At 41.6% G+C, this 17,740-nt stretch overlaps 2 protein-coding genes across 2 annotated transcripts; both read left to right on the top strand.

The window, feature by feature from the left end:
* The first annotated feature begins 2,977 nt into the window (after positions 1–2,977).
* On the top strand, positions 2,978–3,982 carry LOC119522016 (glucose-dependent insulinotropic receptor-like). Its single transcript, XM_037820729.1, has one exon. The coding sequence runs from the start codon at positions 2,978–2,980 to the stop codon at positions 3,980–3,982; it is 1,005 nt and encodes a 334-aa protein (XP_037676657.1).
* Positions 3,983–12,379: 8,397 nt separating this feature from the next.
* Positions 12,380–15,061, top strand: LOC119522943 (probable G-protein coupled receptor 85). Its single transcript, XM_037821684.1, has one exon. It carries the CDS (start codon positions 12,615–12,617, stop codon positions 13,725–13,727), a length of 1,113 nt encoding a protein of 370 aa, XP_037677612.1. The 5' UTR covers positions 12,380–12,614; the 3' UTR covers positions 13,728–15,061.
* Positions 15,062–17,740: the final 2,679 nt, after the last annotated feature.

The raw sequence follows: 17,740 nt of genomic DNA, 5'->3' as shown, positions 1-17,740 counted from the left end.
TGGTAGTACATTATAGTGAATGTAATTAACAGAACTGAATTATGTGTGTGATTGTGGTTGAAACGGGAAGTTTAGAGTAATGTGTGTCACTAAAAGGAAAGCTAAAGGCTAGAGCACTGGACTCTGTAACAGTGAATCTTGGGGTGGACGATGACTGTGATTGACAGTACAAATATTAAAAAGTTCTTTCATGAATTAGAACAAATGTGCATCATTATTTCAAGGAATTAATAATAAAGTGGTATATGGGGGAAATGCCCCTTTTGCAGGATATGGGCTATAGTTTATAAACAGTAATATTTTAATATTCCTTCATCAACAGTAACAAATATACCACACCAGTGCTAGGTGTCAGAAATAGGGAGAGATAAGGAATATGGGATGTTTGGGGGTTTTATTTTTATTTATTATTATTTTTTGGGGAATGAAAATGTTCTAAAATTCATTGTGGTGATGAATACACAATTCTGTGATGATACTGTGAGCCACTGATTGTGTACTTTGGATGGATTGTATGGTATGTGAATATATCTCAATAAAATTGCCTTAGAAATTAAAAACCAGATGCATAGGCAAAATCCTGGGCTAATTACATCAGAATCTCCTGAGGTGAGACCCAAGCATGAATATTTTTTAAAGCTCCCCAAGTAATTCCTGTGTACAGCTAAGAGTAAGAACCATTGCACTGTGATGGAAAAGTTTTGGTGATGGTGATGGTAGCACAACATTGTGAATATAATAACACTACTAAATTATGTATCTGAATGTGGTTAAAAGGGGAAATTTGGGGTTGTATATGTTACTAAAATAAAAATTAAAAAATAGAACCATTGCACTATTGCACCAGTCAACAATTCCACTCCCAGGCATATGCCCAAAAGAATTGATAACAGGGACCTAAACAGATATTTGTACACCAGTGTTCACAGTGGTATTATTCACAATTGCCAAAAGATACAAACAACCTAAGTGTCCATCAACAGATGAATGGATAAACAAGATGAGGTATACACATAAAAAGAAATATTGTTCCGCCATAAGAAATGAAATTCTGATATGTTATAACATGAATGAACCTTGATGCCATTATGCTGATTGAAATAAGCCAGACATGAAAGTACAAATATAGTATGATTTCATTTATATGAACTACCTAGAATAAACAAATTCATGGAGACAGAAAGTAGATTATAGGTTACCAGGGGATGAGAGGATGGGGCAATGGGGGAATTATTGCCTAATGAGTACAGTGTTTCTGTTCAGAGTGATAAAAAAGTTTTGGTAATGGATGGTGGTGATGGTAGCACAACATTGTAAATTAAATTAATGCCACTGAATTGTACACTTAAAAATGGTTGAAATTTTATTTTACGGTAAATTTTATGTTAATATATGTTACCACAGTAAATTTGTTTAAAAAAATTGCATTTAGGGCAGTGATTCTCAAAGTTGGGCCCACAAACCAGCAGCAGCAGCATCACCTGAGAAGTTGTTAGAAATACAGATTCTTGGGTCCACCCCAAACCTACTGAATTTGAAACTCTGGGAGAGTGGGGCCCAGCAATCTCTAGTTTAACAAGCCCTAAAGGTGATTCTGATGCACTCTAATGTGTGAGCACGGGTTTGAAAAGGGCCAGCTTGACTCCAAGCAGAACTCCATACTAAGTGAGGCTGAACTGGTGAAACAAAAGCACATCTTAGGTCCAGGTATAAAATTAGCCCAGGTGCTAAGCAACTGGACTCAGCCTCCTAATGGGTGCACCAAAGAGTAAGACCTGTTCTCAGGCCAGCGACCGGAATAAAAAGCCCCCATGACCCAGCCTTTCTGATCATTTGTGGAAGAGACATCTGCCAAAGGTACTCTCAGACTGTCAAAACATCCTGGAATATAATATTTGCCTCGAACTCTGCACCTTGCTCTCCACTCCCTCACTTAAAACACTAACCTTTCCCATTTGTGCTCTCACCTGAACTGAGTAAATAAGCTTCTAACCACTCTTCTCCCCACCCCTCTCTTCTTGGCATCCAAGATGAGAGTAGCAGGCAAAAGGTTAGTTCTAATGTCCCTGAGCAAATGGATATACAACCTAAAATAGGACTAACCTCCATAGCCACCCTCCTTGAATCCATGTCAGCTGCCTCAGCCGCCCTTTGGCCTAACCCCCACAAGTCCTATCCCTGGAAAATGGAAAATTCCACAGCCAAACATTAGATCAGACACATCTCCTCTTCTCCTCCTCCTCCAGAGACACCTCGGTTCTATAGGATCAAGAAAGGCAAGCCTGGCAGCCTCTACTCACTGAACAAAGACATGGCAGGACATGGGGCAAAAAAAGTTCTCTGTGAGTATGCCCAACAGACAGTAGCTTTATTGGGGAAATGGGCTCTATTTGAAACGGAATGACAGTAATTGAAAATTCTTTGCCTTGTTTTTCCCCACCCTTTGGATCCTCAACAAATTGAGCTCCAAGGGATATGAAATAGGATAAAAGCTGCACATGTTATTTGAGAGAATTAGAATTTGAGGTACTATCAAGCTATGGAGGAAGAAAAAGTGTGCTTAGAATCAATTATACCTTCTGCAAGACAGGAGACCTGATGAATGTCCTCCAAACAAAGTTCCTGAAGCATCATTGAAGGGAGAGAGTGTGGCAAGACTGTGCACCAGGTACTTGGGAGTTGTCTGGTAACTTGGTTGCTGGAGGGGGAGGGACCAGCTCAGGGCCCAGGGGGAGGTCTGCACTGGTATTGCTGCCTTCAGAGAGCGGCTGAGGCAAGAAGAAGGAAGTGAGGGATGGAAGAAGAGTGATCCTTAATGACCTGCAGGATCCCAAAGATGGCAAGCTCCCAGCCTGGACTGCCAGCACTGGCCAGAATTGTGCTGGAGCTCTAAACCTATGGTTCCTTCTCCTCTGGCACATGAGAATTTGAGCTGGAGAGCCAGCATGCCCTGGTGAATGTCCTATCACTTTAAGACATGGAGTCATCTTTCCCATTTGGAGTGATCCTCGCTGTCCTGGCCTCCCTCATCATTGCTGCGAATGCACTAGTGGCTGTGGCTGTGCTGTTGTCAATCCACAAGAATGATGGTGTGGGTCTGTGCTTCACCTTGAATCTGGCTGTGGCTGACACTTTGATTGGCGTGGCCATCTCTGGTCTGGTCACAGACCACCTCTCCAGCCCTGCTCGGCCCACTCAGAAGACTCTGTGTAGCCTTCGGATGGCATTTGTCACTTCCTCCTCAGCTGCCTCGGTCTTCACGGTCATGCTGATCGCCTTTGACAGGTACCTTGCCATCAAGCAGCCCCTCCGCTACTTCCAGATCACGAGTGGGCTCTTGGTGGGGGCCTGCATTGCCGGGCTCTGGCTGGTGTCTTACCTCATTGGCTTCCTCCCGCTTGTAGTCCCCATATTCCAGCAGACCACCTACCAGGCATCCTGCAGCTTCTTCGCTGTGTTTCACCCCCGCTTCATACTGATTGTGTCCTGTGTTGGTTTCTTCCCGGCCATGCTCCTCTTTGTCTTCTTCTACTGTGACATGCTCAAGATTGCCTCCATGCACAACCAGCAGATCCGAAAGATGGAGCACATGGGAGCTGTGGCTGGAGTTCACCAGCCTCCACGGACACCCAGCGACTTCAAGGCTTTCCGGACTGTGGCTATTCTCATTGGGAGCTTCACTCTGTCTTGGGCCCCGTTCCTTATCACTGGTATTGTGCAGGTGGCCTGCCAGGAGTGCCAACTCTACCCAGTGCTGGAACGGTACCTGTGGCTGCTTGGTGTGGGCAACTCCCTGCTCAACCCACTCATCTATGCCTATAGGCAGAAGGAGGTGCGGCAGCAGCTCTACCAGATGGCCCTGGGAGTGAAGAAAGTGCTCATCTCATTCCTCCTCTTCTCTACCAGGGATGGTGGCCCAGAAGGGCCAAGGGAAAGTTCCTGTCACATCGTCACTATCTCCCACTCACAGCTTGATGGCTAAGACGGTAAGGGCAGAGACTGTCATAAGTGCCTTCCCTCTCACCTCTCTGGGCCCCAACTAGATCAGACAGAGCTAGGAAAGTGAGATCACTTGCCTCGGGCAATTAACCTCACCCCCAGGCTGAGAGGCAACTGAGGCAGGGTCCAGACCTTCTTCTATAATAACTTTCCCCATTCACAAACCTCCATTCCTCCCTGTCCTTTTGAAATGGGTTTTTCTCCTATATAGGTCTGCTTACTTAAAGTGAGAAATGCACTACTGAAAAGATGCTTATAAATCAAATCCTATGTTTGAAAACACCAGAGCAACACTGTCCAATAGAAATATAATGCAAGCCACATACAATTTTAAATCTTCTAGTAGCCATGTTAAAAAGGTATTTTTAAAAAATGGGTGAAATTAATTTTAATGCTTTATTTAACCCAGTATGTCCCAAATATCATTTCAACATGTTATAAACTATTTTTTAAACGACATACTTTTTTCATACTAAGTCTTGGAAATCCAGTGTGTATTTTACCCTTACAGAACATCTCAATTGAGACCAGCCACATTTCACATACTCAAAAGCCACATGTGGCTAGTGGCTACCATATTGGACAGTACAGTACTAGAGAAATGAAGTTCTGCTCTTTTTGACTGTTTACTATAGTGATTGCTTTGGTAAAGTGAAGAATCCCTGTACCTGCCCCCCCCCCGCCCCCACCACCACTTATCTGTGGTGTGAATCAGGGATTTTATACAGTGAGTTTGCATAAAATGTAGGAACCCAAATCAGATTTCAAAGCTTGTCTCTGCCCATACTTCATGATGTTCGAAACAGTGTTTCTTTGGGAAATAGCCTATCTTGCAATGATTTCTGCTGTTACCCCTCCCAATCAACCACTGTTTGAACTTTGTGACTCCCCTTCCCTTCAGTTGGCCTAATATGGCACTCATAGCCCCTTGCTAATGACAATGATGAACCACAAATCACGAGACACCGGGAGGGAAGGAAGAGGGTAGAGGAGGGGTCCCAATGCAGATGCTGCCATGCTCTCCACACTGGGCCCACTTTGCTCCTCAGAGCTAGACCTTCCATTTACTCCCAAATTTTCATTTCCCTAAAAAACTCTGTCCCACCTGGAGATGCCACCAGAATGGCACAGGAGACCAGCCGAGGAGCAAGTGCCTCATCCTGCTTTCTGTGGGATACAGAAAATGACTATGTTGGCAGTTGGAAATTATGCTCAGGCAACCTCTGGGCAACCCTGGCAGGAGACACTCAAGAACAGAATGGAGAGGAAACCCAGGAACCATGCTCAGCCTTCCTGAGCTTCCCTGGAACCCTTTCCCCAATCCCTTGGTCTCCGCAGCAGATTCCTAGAGAGCTTGATTCTCAAGGCCCTAAACTGGATTATCTCTCTAGAAAGCTGCTGAGTTGACAACAAAGGAGGGCAAGAAGAAAAAGAAACAGTATAGATTGATTTGTCTGGAATTTGGTGCCAAAACAACCTTGGTAGGGGAAGGTCAAGCTAAGAGATGTTAACAGGAACCTGGTGATTGACTTCAAGGAAAGCCAGGCCCTAGGGTCTCAGGGCTACTGTGACAGGCCAAGGAAAAGCAGAACACAGGGTTAATCCCTCCAGATCTCTAAAGTGATGGCCTGAAGATACTTTTTAGTCCTATGTGTAATGGCTAATTCCAAGAGGCCCTTGAAAAAATTTCATTCAAATCTCAAAACTCTCCTCAGCAGTCATCCTCCCCTCTAAGGGATGTCATCACACCATGATGTTTTGCACTTGAGTTTTCTTAATTCCTTTTTAGTCTTAACTGCCAGCTTTCTTTCATCAGTGGCTCAGAGCATAATGATGATCCCTTTCAATTTCTTGAAAATTCCCTTCTCCCTATCCATCACCCTCTCCCTCCAGCCCCAAGTGACCTGTTTCACACTGATCTATTCTAATACACATCAACTCTCCTTTGATAAATCTTTTTGCAGCTGCTCTGCTCACCATTACCACTATGGCCCAGAGGAGGAATGTGCTTGCTTCACAACAGTATGCTTTGTTCCTACAACAGAAGAACTTCTTGGGTCTCAAGTGGATAATGGAACCCAATATGCCTTGAAGTACTGAGCATCCAGCAAGTAACAGTTATAGCAGGAATATGGCACATTCTTAGGTTGGATTATGAGTCACTGGGAATTTGGTAAAATACAAACAGTAACTAGGTATATGGACAGAATTGAAAGCAGGCTCATACCAATGCCCTCCTTATTGGTAGTTCAAAAGTGGCTTCATTTCCTGATCTTGCTGCAAAGGACTGACCCTGCCAAGGAAACATAAGTGGAATGAAAATTACTTAAGTTACAGGAGAAAGGCAGGAGCTGAGGGGAAGCTAGGTGATCAGCGTATTAGGTTCAGTCTGCCTAAGAAACCCTGCTATCCCTGGGAGTCAGTATGTGTAGTGGAAAATCCCAGGCTTTGAAGTCCAGCAGACCAGTGTTCAAAATTATGATTTAGTTAAGTTCTGAAAGCTATAGTTTCCTCATCTATAAAACCAGAGTATTAGTACTTACCTTATAAAGTTATAGTGAAAATTAACCCAGATAATGGATGTAAAAATGCCTGGTAAAAGTACAGCACATTGTAAGTGCTCAAAAAAATGTTAGTTCTTTTTCTTTTCCTTGAAAATCCTGAGGAATAAAACAGCCTGCTGACCAATTTAAGGGAGTCTATCATATTCAGATATTATGACCTCCAGGGCAAGGACAATTAAGCTCAAAACTCTGAGTTCCTCAACTCCTCACTAAGGTTTTAAAAAATGAGGATGACAGGTGACAAATTGAAAAAGACAACAGTAAATCTAATACCTTAACAATATCAAGCAGAGCAGCTGCAAACAAGTCACCAATATCATTATCATACTCTTGTCTTTAAGAGTAATCTCAAATATGAACACTGTGTTTAATAAACCACGAAGAGCAGAGAAACAGAATGCTAGGCAAAAGTCTAATGGCTTTCTTTGACACAGGCTCCTTCACAGATAAGAGAATGCACTGGAGGGGAAACATTTCACTTTCCTTCACACATTCAATGTTGTCTCTTAATGGACATTCAAAGAAGCCAGATTCTGTCCAGCAATTTGATCAAAATATCCAAAAGATAGTAAGACCTTGTAGGATAGGATATATGTCAATCAGTCTGATTTATAGTTTCCATGAACAGCTTAGAGTGAAGCTTGTTATAAAAGTTGTGACATGATTAAGCTTTGTATTAATTCCTTGAGGAGTTAAAACTATGTATATTTCACCTCCATTTCAGAGGACTAGTTTTAAGAATATAAGAACACACAGCCAGGGGTATTTTGAGTCATTTCACAAGTATTAGAGGTAAGTTGCCCTGACCTACCCACACTCTGCTTATTCACATGACCAATAAGCCACATCTCTGACAGTGAGCCAGCCAGAGATAGTCTCAGAATATCTTCTTTCTAAATGGATAAGTGTTAAGTGGTTACAATGGAAATTAAAGTCATGACTTCGATTTCATTCTCATGCTCCATCAGTGGTCAAACTAGAGACCAGGGTGAAAACAGCAGGCACAAGAGAAACTTCAAGGATACTCATAGAGCAAGAGGAAACATGGTGTCAGTAGCTGGGCAACAAGAGCAGCCAGGGACCCAGGGCCAGACCAAAACTTCCTGGCTACCATTAGCCACTCATTTGTTTTGTGACACGCCCCCACCCCCCACCCCACATACACACTCAGTACCTTCCATGCCTCCCTCCAAACTGCTGAGTGGTCTGGAATTTTCTCCTTTTAACTAAGAAATCTCCATTTGTTATCTCTGCAGTCTTATAAATTCAATGGTGGTGCCTACAACTGTCAACTATCATTCATTCATTTATCCACCCATCCATCCATCCATCCATCCGTCCGTCCACCCACCCACCCAAAAAACATTTATTGAGAGCTAGGTGCTAAAACTGTCCCAAGCTTTGATGGGATTTTGTTTAGAGATATACATAGTTGCATATGTACTGTTTATTATTCTTTTCTGATTATAAAAGTAATTTTTGTTCATTGTACAATTTTTTGAAAATATGGAAAATCAATAGCATCCATAGGTGACCACCTTTATTCTCCTTTGTCTAATTTAGCATTATATTGTACACATTTTCCCATGTCATTAAGTCTTCTTCAAAAACATGAATTGTAATGGTTGCATGTTTTTCCAACATATGAGTTTATAAGATTTTAACCATTTCCCTATAGTTGTGCATTTGGGTCATTTTCAATTTTTCACTGTTATAACACCACTATAAACACCCTTGTGTATAAATCTTTGACACATCTCTATTGAATTCCTTAGAATAAATTCTCCAATGCAGTAGTAATAGGTCAAAGAGTATCAACATATATTAGAATTTTTATTATTTTTTTGCCAGCATTTCTTGAGATGTAATGTTTCCCTAAGATATCTGCTAAGAGAAATCATAAATGTGCCATAAATGAACAGACCACACTGATATAAATATTTCAGAGACATAAAAGTGCTGCCACAGTACACATGCATGGCTTCCTGTAAGCATAAATCACATCGAGGGGGTTTACTGGTGGTATTTTTGTTTGTTTTACAAAAGGCAACTTGATATGTCCTATGGCTAGAGTTCATCTGCCTCCTGCAAATGGAAAAAATCTGGATAAATGGGACCACAGCAGTTTAAGAACACCCCACACTGAGCCACTCCATCATCTGTACAGCACAGTGATAACCAGATAGCAATTCCAGTGTGTTTTTACCCATGAAGTAGTTGCTTTGTGCAATACCCCAAAATGCTAAGGAGGAATGAGAAGATGAAAACATTTTCACATGGAGCTAGGAGGCAGGCCTTGATACACTCGAAGCTTGGAAGCCCTAGTCTTACAGCCTTGCGGAAAGGGAAAAATGGGCTCCACCTGATGGATCAACCATGGCAGGGTAAAGTGGATGAAAGCTTAACATGCTACTACCCAGCCATATGTTCACTGGATTTACAAGCTGTTGGAACCATAATCAGCCACTGGGCTCAAAGAGCCCTCTCATGAGGAGTCCTAGAAACGAACAACACAGCTGCCAAGGGTCTCAGAGTCTGTTTTAATAGGCAAAGCAGTTCCTGTTTCTTTCCAAATCCCGTTTACCCAATGGAGCAGGCAGGATTCATCTGCTCCAGAGCACTGGAAAGACTAATATCCTGCAGGGCTGAGAGCCTGAGCTGGTCTCCCTATCTAACTGTTCAGGGTTATTCTTATGCAGTGTTTGTTGCCCAACAATCCCATGATTTCATCATATTTCCCATTTACTATAATAAGCCCCAAACCGTTTCAGTTCTGTCTCAATTGTGTTGACATTAAGCACTAAAAAGCTGAAAAAACTCACTGATATAACACAGTCACAGGCCCAGGAAAATGCCATGTTGTCTAACAAAACTGTTCAATGTGTTTTTAACCATCTGTAGTATTTTTTTGCAGATTTGTCCATTGAGCAAACAAATAGGAAAGCACTTGCTAGAGAAAAGGGAGCTGGTATCATGTCATCTTGCAGGTGGTTAAAAAAAAGTGATAAAAACTAAACAGAAATTGGAGCTGAATGGCTATTAGGTCATTCAAATGTGAAAAGCTGACTCATAATTCAAACATTTCTTATTCCAAATTCCAACCATCCCTTTAAGAGTACCAGGTCTCTTAGGAATCTTATTCAATGAATAAGGTAATTTGTATTTCTTATTTACTAAGTAAATGGGAGAGATAAGGATGCATGAAGAATGTTTACAGTGGGTAAGGCACAGCTGAAAAAAATATAACTGAATTCTGATGCTGAGACACTGAATAGAAAAAATATCCTTACAGTGAAACTTCATGGATTACAATTAATGTTGCCACTCGGACTGAGATGTTTGTAAAAACAAATTTAAGCAATTTTATTACTTTAACTTATATGCAATATCCTGACTGTGGCCAGGCTAACAACAATACTATCCCTTAAGTGATATGCTTTAGAGACTAGAGAAGAATTATTTACAATCAGTTTCTTAGTAGTTTAATCACTCCTATAAATTTGTTTACAAACATAAGAAAATACTCCTTTGCATTGGAGGAAAGAGGGTGGAAATAAGTCACCACAAGTCTGGCTCTATGTCCAAACTATTAGAATTTCACACTAAGTGGTATCTGTGCCAGTATTTCAAGTTATTCAATAAATGGTATAATGTACACAGGAACAAGTTCAAGTTGTTCTGGTGAGCCATCTCCTAGAGCAAGACTATCTTTCTGAACCCTACCATGCCATATCTAGTCAGCTATGCTCACTTATACTAGAGGAAGAAGGGTGGAGGAATGAGGGAGGAAGTCATGGAGAAGAAAAGGCCAACAAAGGGAAGAAGGGAAGCAGTAGAAAGTGGAGACAAAATGACAGCCTCACAGGAAAATAATCTAAATCCAGTATTACGGGCAAGTGTCAAAGAGTGACCAACCACAAAAACCACTGACCTTCCTTCTCCCAGAGTGCTATAAAGATAGGGGAATTAATGAAATCAATATTCTTTACTGCTCCCCTGCCATAAACTTTAAGTGAGACTGGGCCAGGCTAAGTCATTACACCTCTGGTGTAGTGACTGTAAGCATGGGCTTGTGAGTCAGATTACCTGGGTTAGAATCCTGGTTCTGCCACCCTCTAGTGGCAAGATACTTCACCTCTCCGTGCCTCAGTTTTGCATCTGAATACTCACAGGGTGTTTGCAAGGATGTTAAACAGAGTTTTATAAACACAACACACTTAGAACACTATCTGGCATGTAATAAAAACCATATAATTGTTAGCTATTATTATCTATGTTGTTTCCATCCTCTCAAGAAAAAATAAAGAAAAGAAAAAGGTTGAAAATATTTTTTTATCTTATGTCCTACAGACTTTGATCATGATATCCCTTCAAACCTGGAACAATACTCAAGTATCTCTTGATCAGAAATGTCAGTTGTTTGAGCTTCAGGAAGCTGATAACATGATGGATTTGCTCATTCCAAAGGAACGTATCATCTGGAATTAATATGAACCTGACTATATTTTGTTACCAAGCAGCTTCACTGAAATCCCGCACCAGCTGTTCTGGTTTGCTAAAGCTACTTTTTGCAAAACACCAGAAATGGATTGGCTTTTATAAAAGGGGGTTTATTTGGTTACACAGTTACAGTCTTAAAGTGTCCAAGGTAACGCATCAACAATTGGGTACCTTCACTAGAGGATGGCCAATGGTGTCCAGAAAACCTGTTAGCTGGGAAGGCATGTGGCTGGCATCTGCTCCAAGTTCTGGTTTCAAAATGGCTTTCTCCCGGGATGTTCCTCTCTAGGCCACAGCTCCTCTTCAAAATGTCACTCTCGGTTGCTCTTGGGGCATTTGTCCTCTCTTAGATTCTCCAGAGCAAGGGTCTGCTTTCAACAGCCGTCTTCAAACTGTCTCTCATCTGCAGCTACTCTCTCAGCTTCTGTGCATTCTTCAAAGTGCCCCTCTTGGCTGTAGCAAGCTCGCTCCTTCTATCTGAGCTTATATAGTGCTCTAATAAACCAATCAAGGCCCATGCTGAATGGGTGGGGCCACACCTCCATGGAAACCATCCAACCAGAGTTATCACCCACAGTTGGGTGGGGTGCATCTCCATGGAAACAACCCAACCCAAACGTTCCAACGTAATAAACACCAGTACATCTGCCCCCACAAGACTGCACCAAAGAACATGGCTTTTTCTGGGGGACACAATACATACAAACCAGCACACCGGCCATACAAATGTAGCAGCTTAATCAAGCCAAACCACATGCTGGGTTTTTTAACAGCTTTATTGAGATATAATTTTCATACCATAAAGTTCACCTGCTTAAAACATATAATTCAATGGTTTTTAATATACTTACAAAGTTGTGCAACCATCACCATAGTCTAATTTTAGAGTATTTTCAGCATCTCAAAAAGGAAGCTTATACCTATTAGCAGTCCCGTCCCACCTTCCCCTAGCTCCTGGCAACCACTAATCTACTTTCTGTCTGTATAGATTTACATATTCTGAATATTTCATAAAAATGCAATCATGAGCCACGAGGGGACAAAAGCCTAATTTTGCCAGTTGAATCGGACAGGACATTCAGTAAATCCAGACACCTTCTGGAAACGGATAGGGGCTTCTGTTGCCTCCACAGAGGCTGAAGCAGTCCCTGCCGCCGCCGGGGCCCCTGCGTTACTGGGGGAGACAGTGCCGCTGCGACAGGGGAGGACGCGGCTGGAGCTCGAGGAGGCTCCAGCGCGCAGGCGCCGCCGAGCCCTGCCTGGATGCTCAGTCAAGGCACTAAGGCAAAAAAAAAAAAAAAGGAAAGAAAGAAAGAAAAAAAAATTCAGCATTTTATAGAAACAAGAAGCTATAGTCTGTCGGGATATCCAACACCAACAGATGTTCTGATGGCAAATCAAACAGAAGAAAAGAGGGAGCGTGACTGCAGACCAGATCAGTTCTCTTTGTGGATTACATTTTCAGTAAAATGCATGGATCTATATTTTCCTTGTTCTTATATCTAGATCATGAGACTTGATTGAGGCTGTATCCTTATCTTCCATCTATCTATGGCGAACTATAGCCATGCAGCTGACAACATTTTGCAAAATCTCTCTCCTCTAACAGCCTTTCTGAAACTGACTTCTTTGGGTTTCATAATAGGAGTCAGCGTGGTGGGCAACCTTCTGATCTCCATTTTGCTAGTGAAAGATAAGACCTTGCATAGAGCACCGTACTACTTCCTGTTGGATCTTTGCTGTTCAGATATCCTCAGATCTGCAATTTGTTTCCCATTTGTATTCAACTCTGTCAAAAATGGCTCTGCGTGGACTTATGGGACTCTGACTTGCAAAGTGATTGCCTTTCTGGGGGTTTTGTCCTGTTTCCACACTGCTTTCATGCTCTTCTGCATCAGTGTCACCAGATACTTAGCTATTGCTCACCATCGCTTCTATACAAAGAGGCTGACCTTTTGGACGTGTCTGGCTGTGATCTGCATGGTGTGGACTCTGTCTGTGGCCATGGCGTTCCCCCCAGTTTTAGATGTGGGCACTTACTCGTTCATTAGGGAGGAAGATCAATGCACCTTCCAACATCGCTCCTTCAGGGCTAACGATTCCTTAGGATTTATGCTGCTTCTTGCTCTCATCCTCCTAGCCACACAGCTTGTCTACCTCAAGCTGATATTTTTTGTTCATGATCGAAGGAAAATGAAGCCAGTCCAGTTTGTAGCAGCAGTCAGCCAGAATTGGACTTTCCACGGTCCGGGAGCCAGTGGCCAAGCAGCTGCCAATTGGCTTGCGGGATTTGGAAGGGGTCCCACACCACCCACCTTGCTGGGCATCCGGCAAAATGCAAACACCACAGGCAGAAGAAGGCTTTTGGTCTTAGACGAGTTCAAAATGGAAAAGAGAATCAGCAGGATGTTCTATATAATGACTTTTCTCTTCCTAACCTTGTGGGGCCCCTACCTGGTGGCCTGTTATTGGAGAGTTTTTGCAAGAGGGCCTGTAGTACCAGGGGGATTTCTAACAGCCGCTGTCTGGATGAGTTTTGCCCAAGCAGGAATCAATCCTTTTGTCTGCATTTTCTCCAACAGAGAGCTGAGGCGCTGTTTCAGCACAACCCTTCTTTACTGCAGAAAATCCAGGTTACCAAGGGAACCTTACTGTGTTATATGAGGGAGCATCTCTAAATCTTTAGCCTTGTGAAACACTAACCTTATCTGCTAAGCATTTGTGGCCTGTAGCCATATCTGAGAAGAAAATCAAGAATGGGATCAACAGTTATAAGGATTTGGGCAACATTCTGCAGTGTTTGCAATAGTTCACCTATAATCCTATTTTAAATCTCAAAGTGATCCTGCTGACTGCCGGCGAAGGTTTGTAATTAAGAAAGGACCGAACCACTGCCCTAAGTTTCTTTATGTGGTTGCAAACTAGCTAATGAAAGTAGCAGGTGCTAAGTATCAGTGCTAAATGCTGTGTATATCACTACATATGATTAAAAAAACATCAAAAACAATTAGCATTGGACATCTTAATAAATTAAGTTGACATGAGGAAAATGTGTTGACAAAAACTAATTTTAGAAGTTTGAAGACTTTAAAACATTTCATACTATGATTGTTTTGCAAAGACTAAAATATTTGGGGACTTAAAGTACTGTAATCCACTAAAGACGTGCCATGAATTATTGGTTTATCACGCTTATAAAATCGCCTTGAGAGTTTTGGGAAGCATTCCAAAGCAGTATATTGGTTCCAATTAGAGTTTACTTTTTTTTCCGTATTAATGCTTTACAATTTCTAAATACCATTTTCCTTACCTACTAGTGAAATTGCTAGCATTGAACTGTATTATGTAGTTTTTGTTCAATCGGTGCAAAGTTTTTCCAGTTCATTTATGTTTTATGAATACTAGTATTGGTCTGGGTGGCAACATTAATGGTACCAACTGGTCACAGTTGAGCAGTTCTAATAATGCTGAATAAAACACATGTTGCCTTAAAGGGTTATCTAGTATCTTTCATCTTATTTAGTATTGGAGCAAATTGTCAAGGGATATCAAATCAGTAACTGGATATGGTCATGCATCTGGAAGTGCATGGAGGATCATTTAATACTCTTTTTCCTTTTTCCTCACTGGTTTGAAAAATTAAGGTGCACATCACTCAGATAAGGAGATTTTTTCTGAGGTGAGCTATCCATTCTAGCGTGTTCTGACAAGCAGGCAGCTGATGTATGTTTATATTTTAAGTCAGTTGTCAAGGGGAGACCACAGCCTTAGTATGGCACCCTGCACAATTTGTGAAGCATTTATTCTACCGAAGGCACAGTCTTGTTAATACTTTCTGCACATTCGGTGTATTGGTCATTTAAATTATTTCAGTTTTAACTTGTGAAAGCTTATAATATGATTTCTGGTATTTTAGAAATACATTAGAGTCTGTGAGTCTCATTCTTTAAGATACAGATGTGTGAATTTCAATATAAAGTTGCATTTGCCAAAATTTACCCGTGTAGCCTGTTAATTTTCTTGGAATAAAATTTTACACTTTTGGCATTTAAAAAAAAAAAAAAATGCAATCATACAATATGTGGCTGTCTGACTTCTTTAAACTAGCATGTTTTCAAGGTTCATCCATATTGTAGCATCAATCAGTACTTCATCCCTTTTTATGGCTGAATAATATTTCATTGTATGGCTATACCACATTTTGTTTATTCATTCATCAGGTGATGGTCATTTGGGTTGTTTCTATCTTTTGGCTATTATGAATAATGCTGCCATCGTGTACAAGGTTTTGTGTAGACATATAATTTCAATTCTCTTGGGTAAATACCTAGAAGTAGAATGGTAGTTTTATTTTCAGTTTCATAGGGGGACTCCCAGTGTGTTTCCCACAGCGACTGCACCATTTCACATTTCCACCAGCAATGTTTGAGCATTCCAAATTCTCCACATCCTCACCAACATTTGTTATTGTCTGTCTTGTTAATATGCTGGGCATTTTGACTGGGAAAAATTTTATCTTCCAAATCAGTAGTGCCTGCTCATCTTTGTGTTACCTCTCATTCTGAGCAGTTTTCTTTTTAATTAACAGATTTTTAAGAACAGTTTTACGTTTACAGATTGAGCAGATGGTTCAGAAAGTTTGTCTTTTTATTGGGCAAACAAGAGCTCAACCAAGGTCCTTAGTCCCTTTAAATATTATTTCCTTGTACTCACTGATTTTGAAAGATGTCTTCCCAATCTACCTTCAAAAGACAGTGGTGGGGGTGATATCATTAACATGGTGATGTAAATAGCTACTGAGATTCAATTTAAAAAAAAGACAATTCTGAATTGTCTGAAACTCTGGAGGAGGATATAGATTGGAGAAGGACCCTGCAGATGCCAAACTGACAAAAGAGAAGAAATATCAGGTAGGAATCTTACATTCCAGACCTCCCCCTCACTTGGTCTCTGTGTGGGAAAGGCACAAAATCAGCATATGGGAACCCTCCCACCAGGGACACAGATTTTAAAATCTCTCACAGCAGCGAGACATACCCCCACTGTCTGAAGACCCAGGGGACAGGGGAGGACATTTCAAGGGCCAGGTCAGTGAGGGACCAAGAGACTGAGAAAATGTGGACAGAGACTGCATTTCTAGCCCTGGGTCTGAAAATCCTTCCCCCACCCTTGAGGGCAGCAGCAGCCAGCAGCCATTTCCCTGCCTTGGGGACATCTGGAGTACTGGGTCAGATGAGGGAGTACTTTGCCATGGGTGGAGTCCCACATCAAGCCAGATTTTGGCTGGCAAAGTGAGAGCATAGGAATCCCACAGTTTCAGCTCACCTGTGTACATGGAGCCTCTACTCCAAGGCAAAGCAGCCTGAGGATGATTAAGTTACTGAACAGCACCATCTGCTAGACAATCCGGAAAGCGCAAGGGAATGGAAACCCTCTTAAGAAGATGCTTCAGACCCTTTATTAGGACCACAGTGACTGATCTACATGCCATGCACAGAAACCCAGCCCAGTTTTGGCTGAGAAATACAGACAACCCAACTGCCAAAGCAGGGCTTTAAAATAAACCCAGGTCTTGCCAACTGGTGGAAAACAGAGCACCATTGGAAGCCAGCATATCTCTATTACCACACACAGTGAACTTGCTGGGGTGCCCAGTGCTTACCTCCCATCTCTGTAGCAGGCCATGGTGGATGCCTGATTTGGGGGGAATACTGGGGGACAGATCCAATCTGACAACTGGCCAGTGAGAGAAACAACGAAATAAAGAGATCAAAGAAAACCAAAGGCAAAAGAGAGAAAACAATCTCCAGAATAAACTAATCAAGAAAATCAGATGCCCAGACAGCAAAAAATCATGAGCCACACCAGGAAACATGAAGATATGGCCCAGTCAAAGGAACAAACTAACACCTCAACTGAGATTCAAGAGTGGAAACAACTAATTAAAGGTGTTCAAACAAATCTAAATCAAATCAATGAGTTGAAAGAAAATGTGACAAGAGAGATGAAGGATATAAAGGAGACACTGGGTGACCATAAGGAATTCATAAGCTTCAAAAAACAAATATCAGAACTTATGGGAATGAAAAGCACAATAGAAGAGATGAAAAACACAATGGAGACAGACAACAGCAGACTTGGAGAGGCAGAAGAAAGGATTACCGAACTAGAAGACAGGACATCTGAAATCCTACACACAAAAGAACAGATAGGGAAAAGTACGGAAAAAATATGAGCAGGGACTCAGGGACTTGAACGACAACATAAAGCACATGAATATACATGTTAGAGGTGTCCCAGAAGGAGAAGAGAAGGGAAAAAGGTTAGAAAGTATAATAGAGGAAATAATCAATGAAAGTTTCCCAACTCTTATGAAAGATATCAAATTACAGGTCCAAGAAGCACAGCATATTCCAAACAGAACTGATCCAAATAGATCTACTCCAAGACATTTGCTAATCAGATTTTCAAATGTCAAAGACAAAGAGAGAATTCTGAAAGCAGCAAGAGAAAAGCAATCCATCACATACAAGGGAAGCTTGGTAAGACAAGTGTGGATCTCTCAGCAGAAACCATGGAGGTTAGAAGGCAGTGGTTTGATATATTCAAGATACTGAAAGAGAAAAACTGCCAATCAAGAATCCTATATCCAGCAAAACCCATCCCTCAAAAATGAA

The sequence above is a fragment of the Choloepus didactylus genome, chromosome X, assembly GCF_015220235.1.
Source record: "Choloepus didactylus isolate mChoDid1 chromosome X, mChoDid1.pri, whole genome shotgun sequence".
NCBI lineage: Eukaryota > Metazoa > Chordata > Mammalia > Pilosa > Megalonychidae > Choloepus > Choloepus didactylus.
This window is presented reverse-complemented; position numbering and strand designations above follow the sequence as displayed.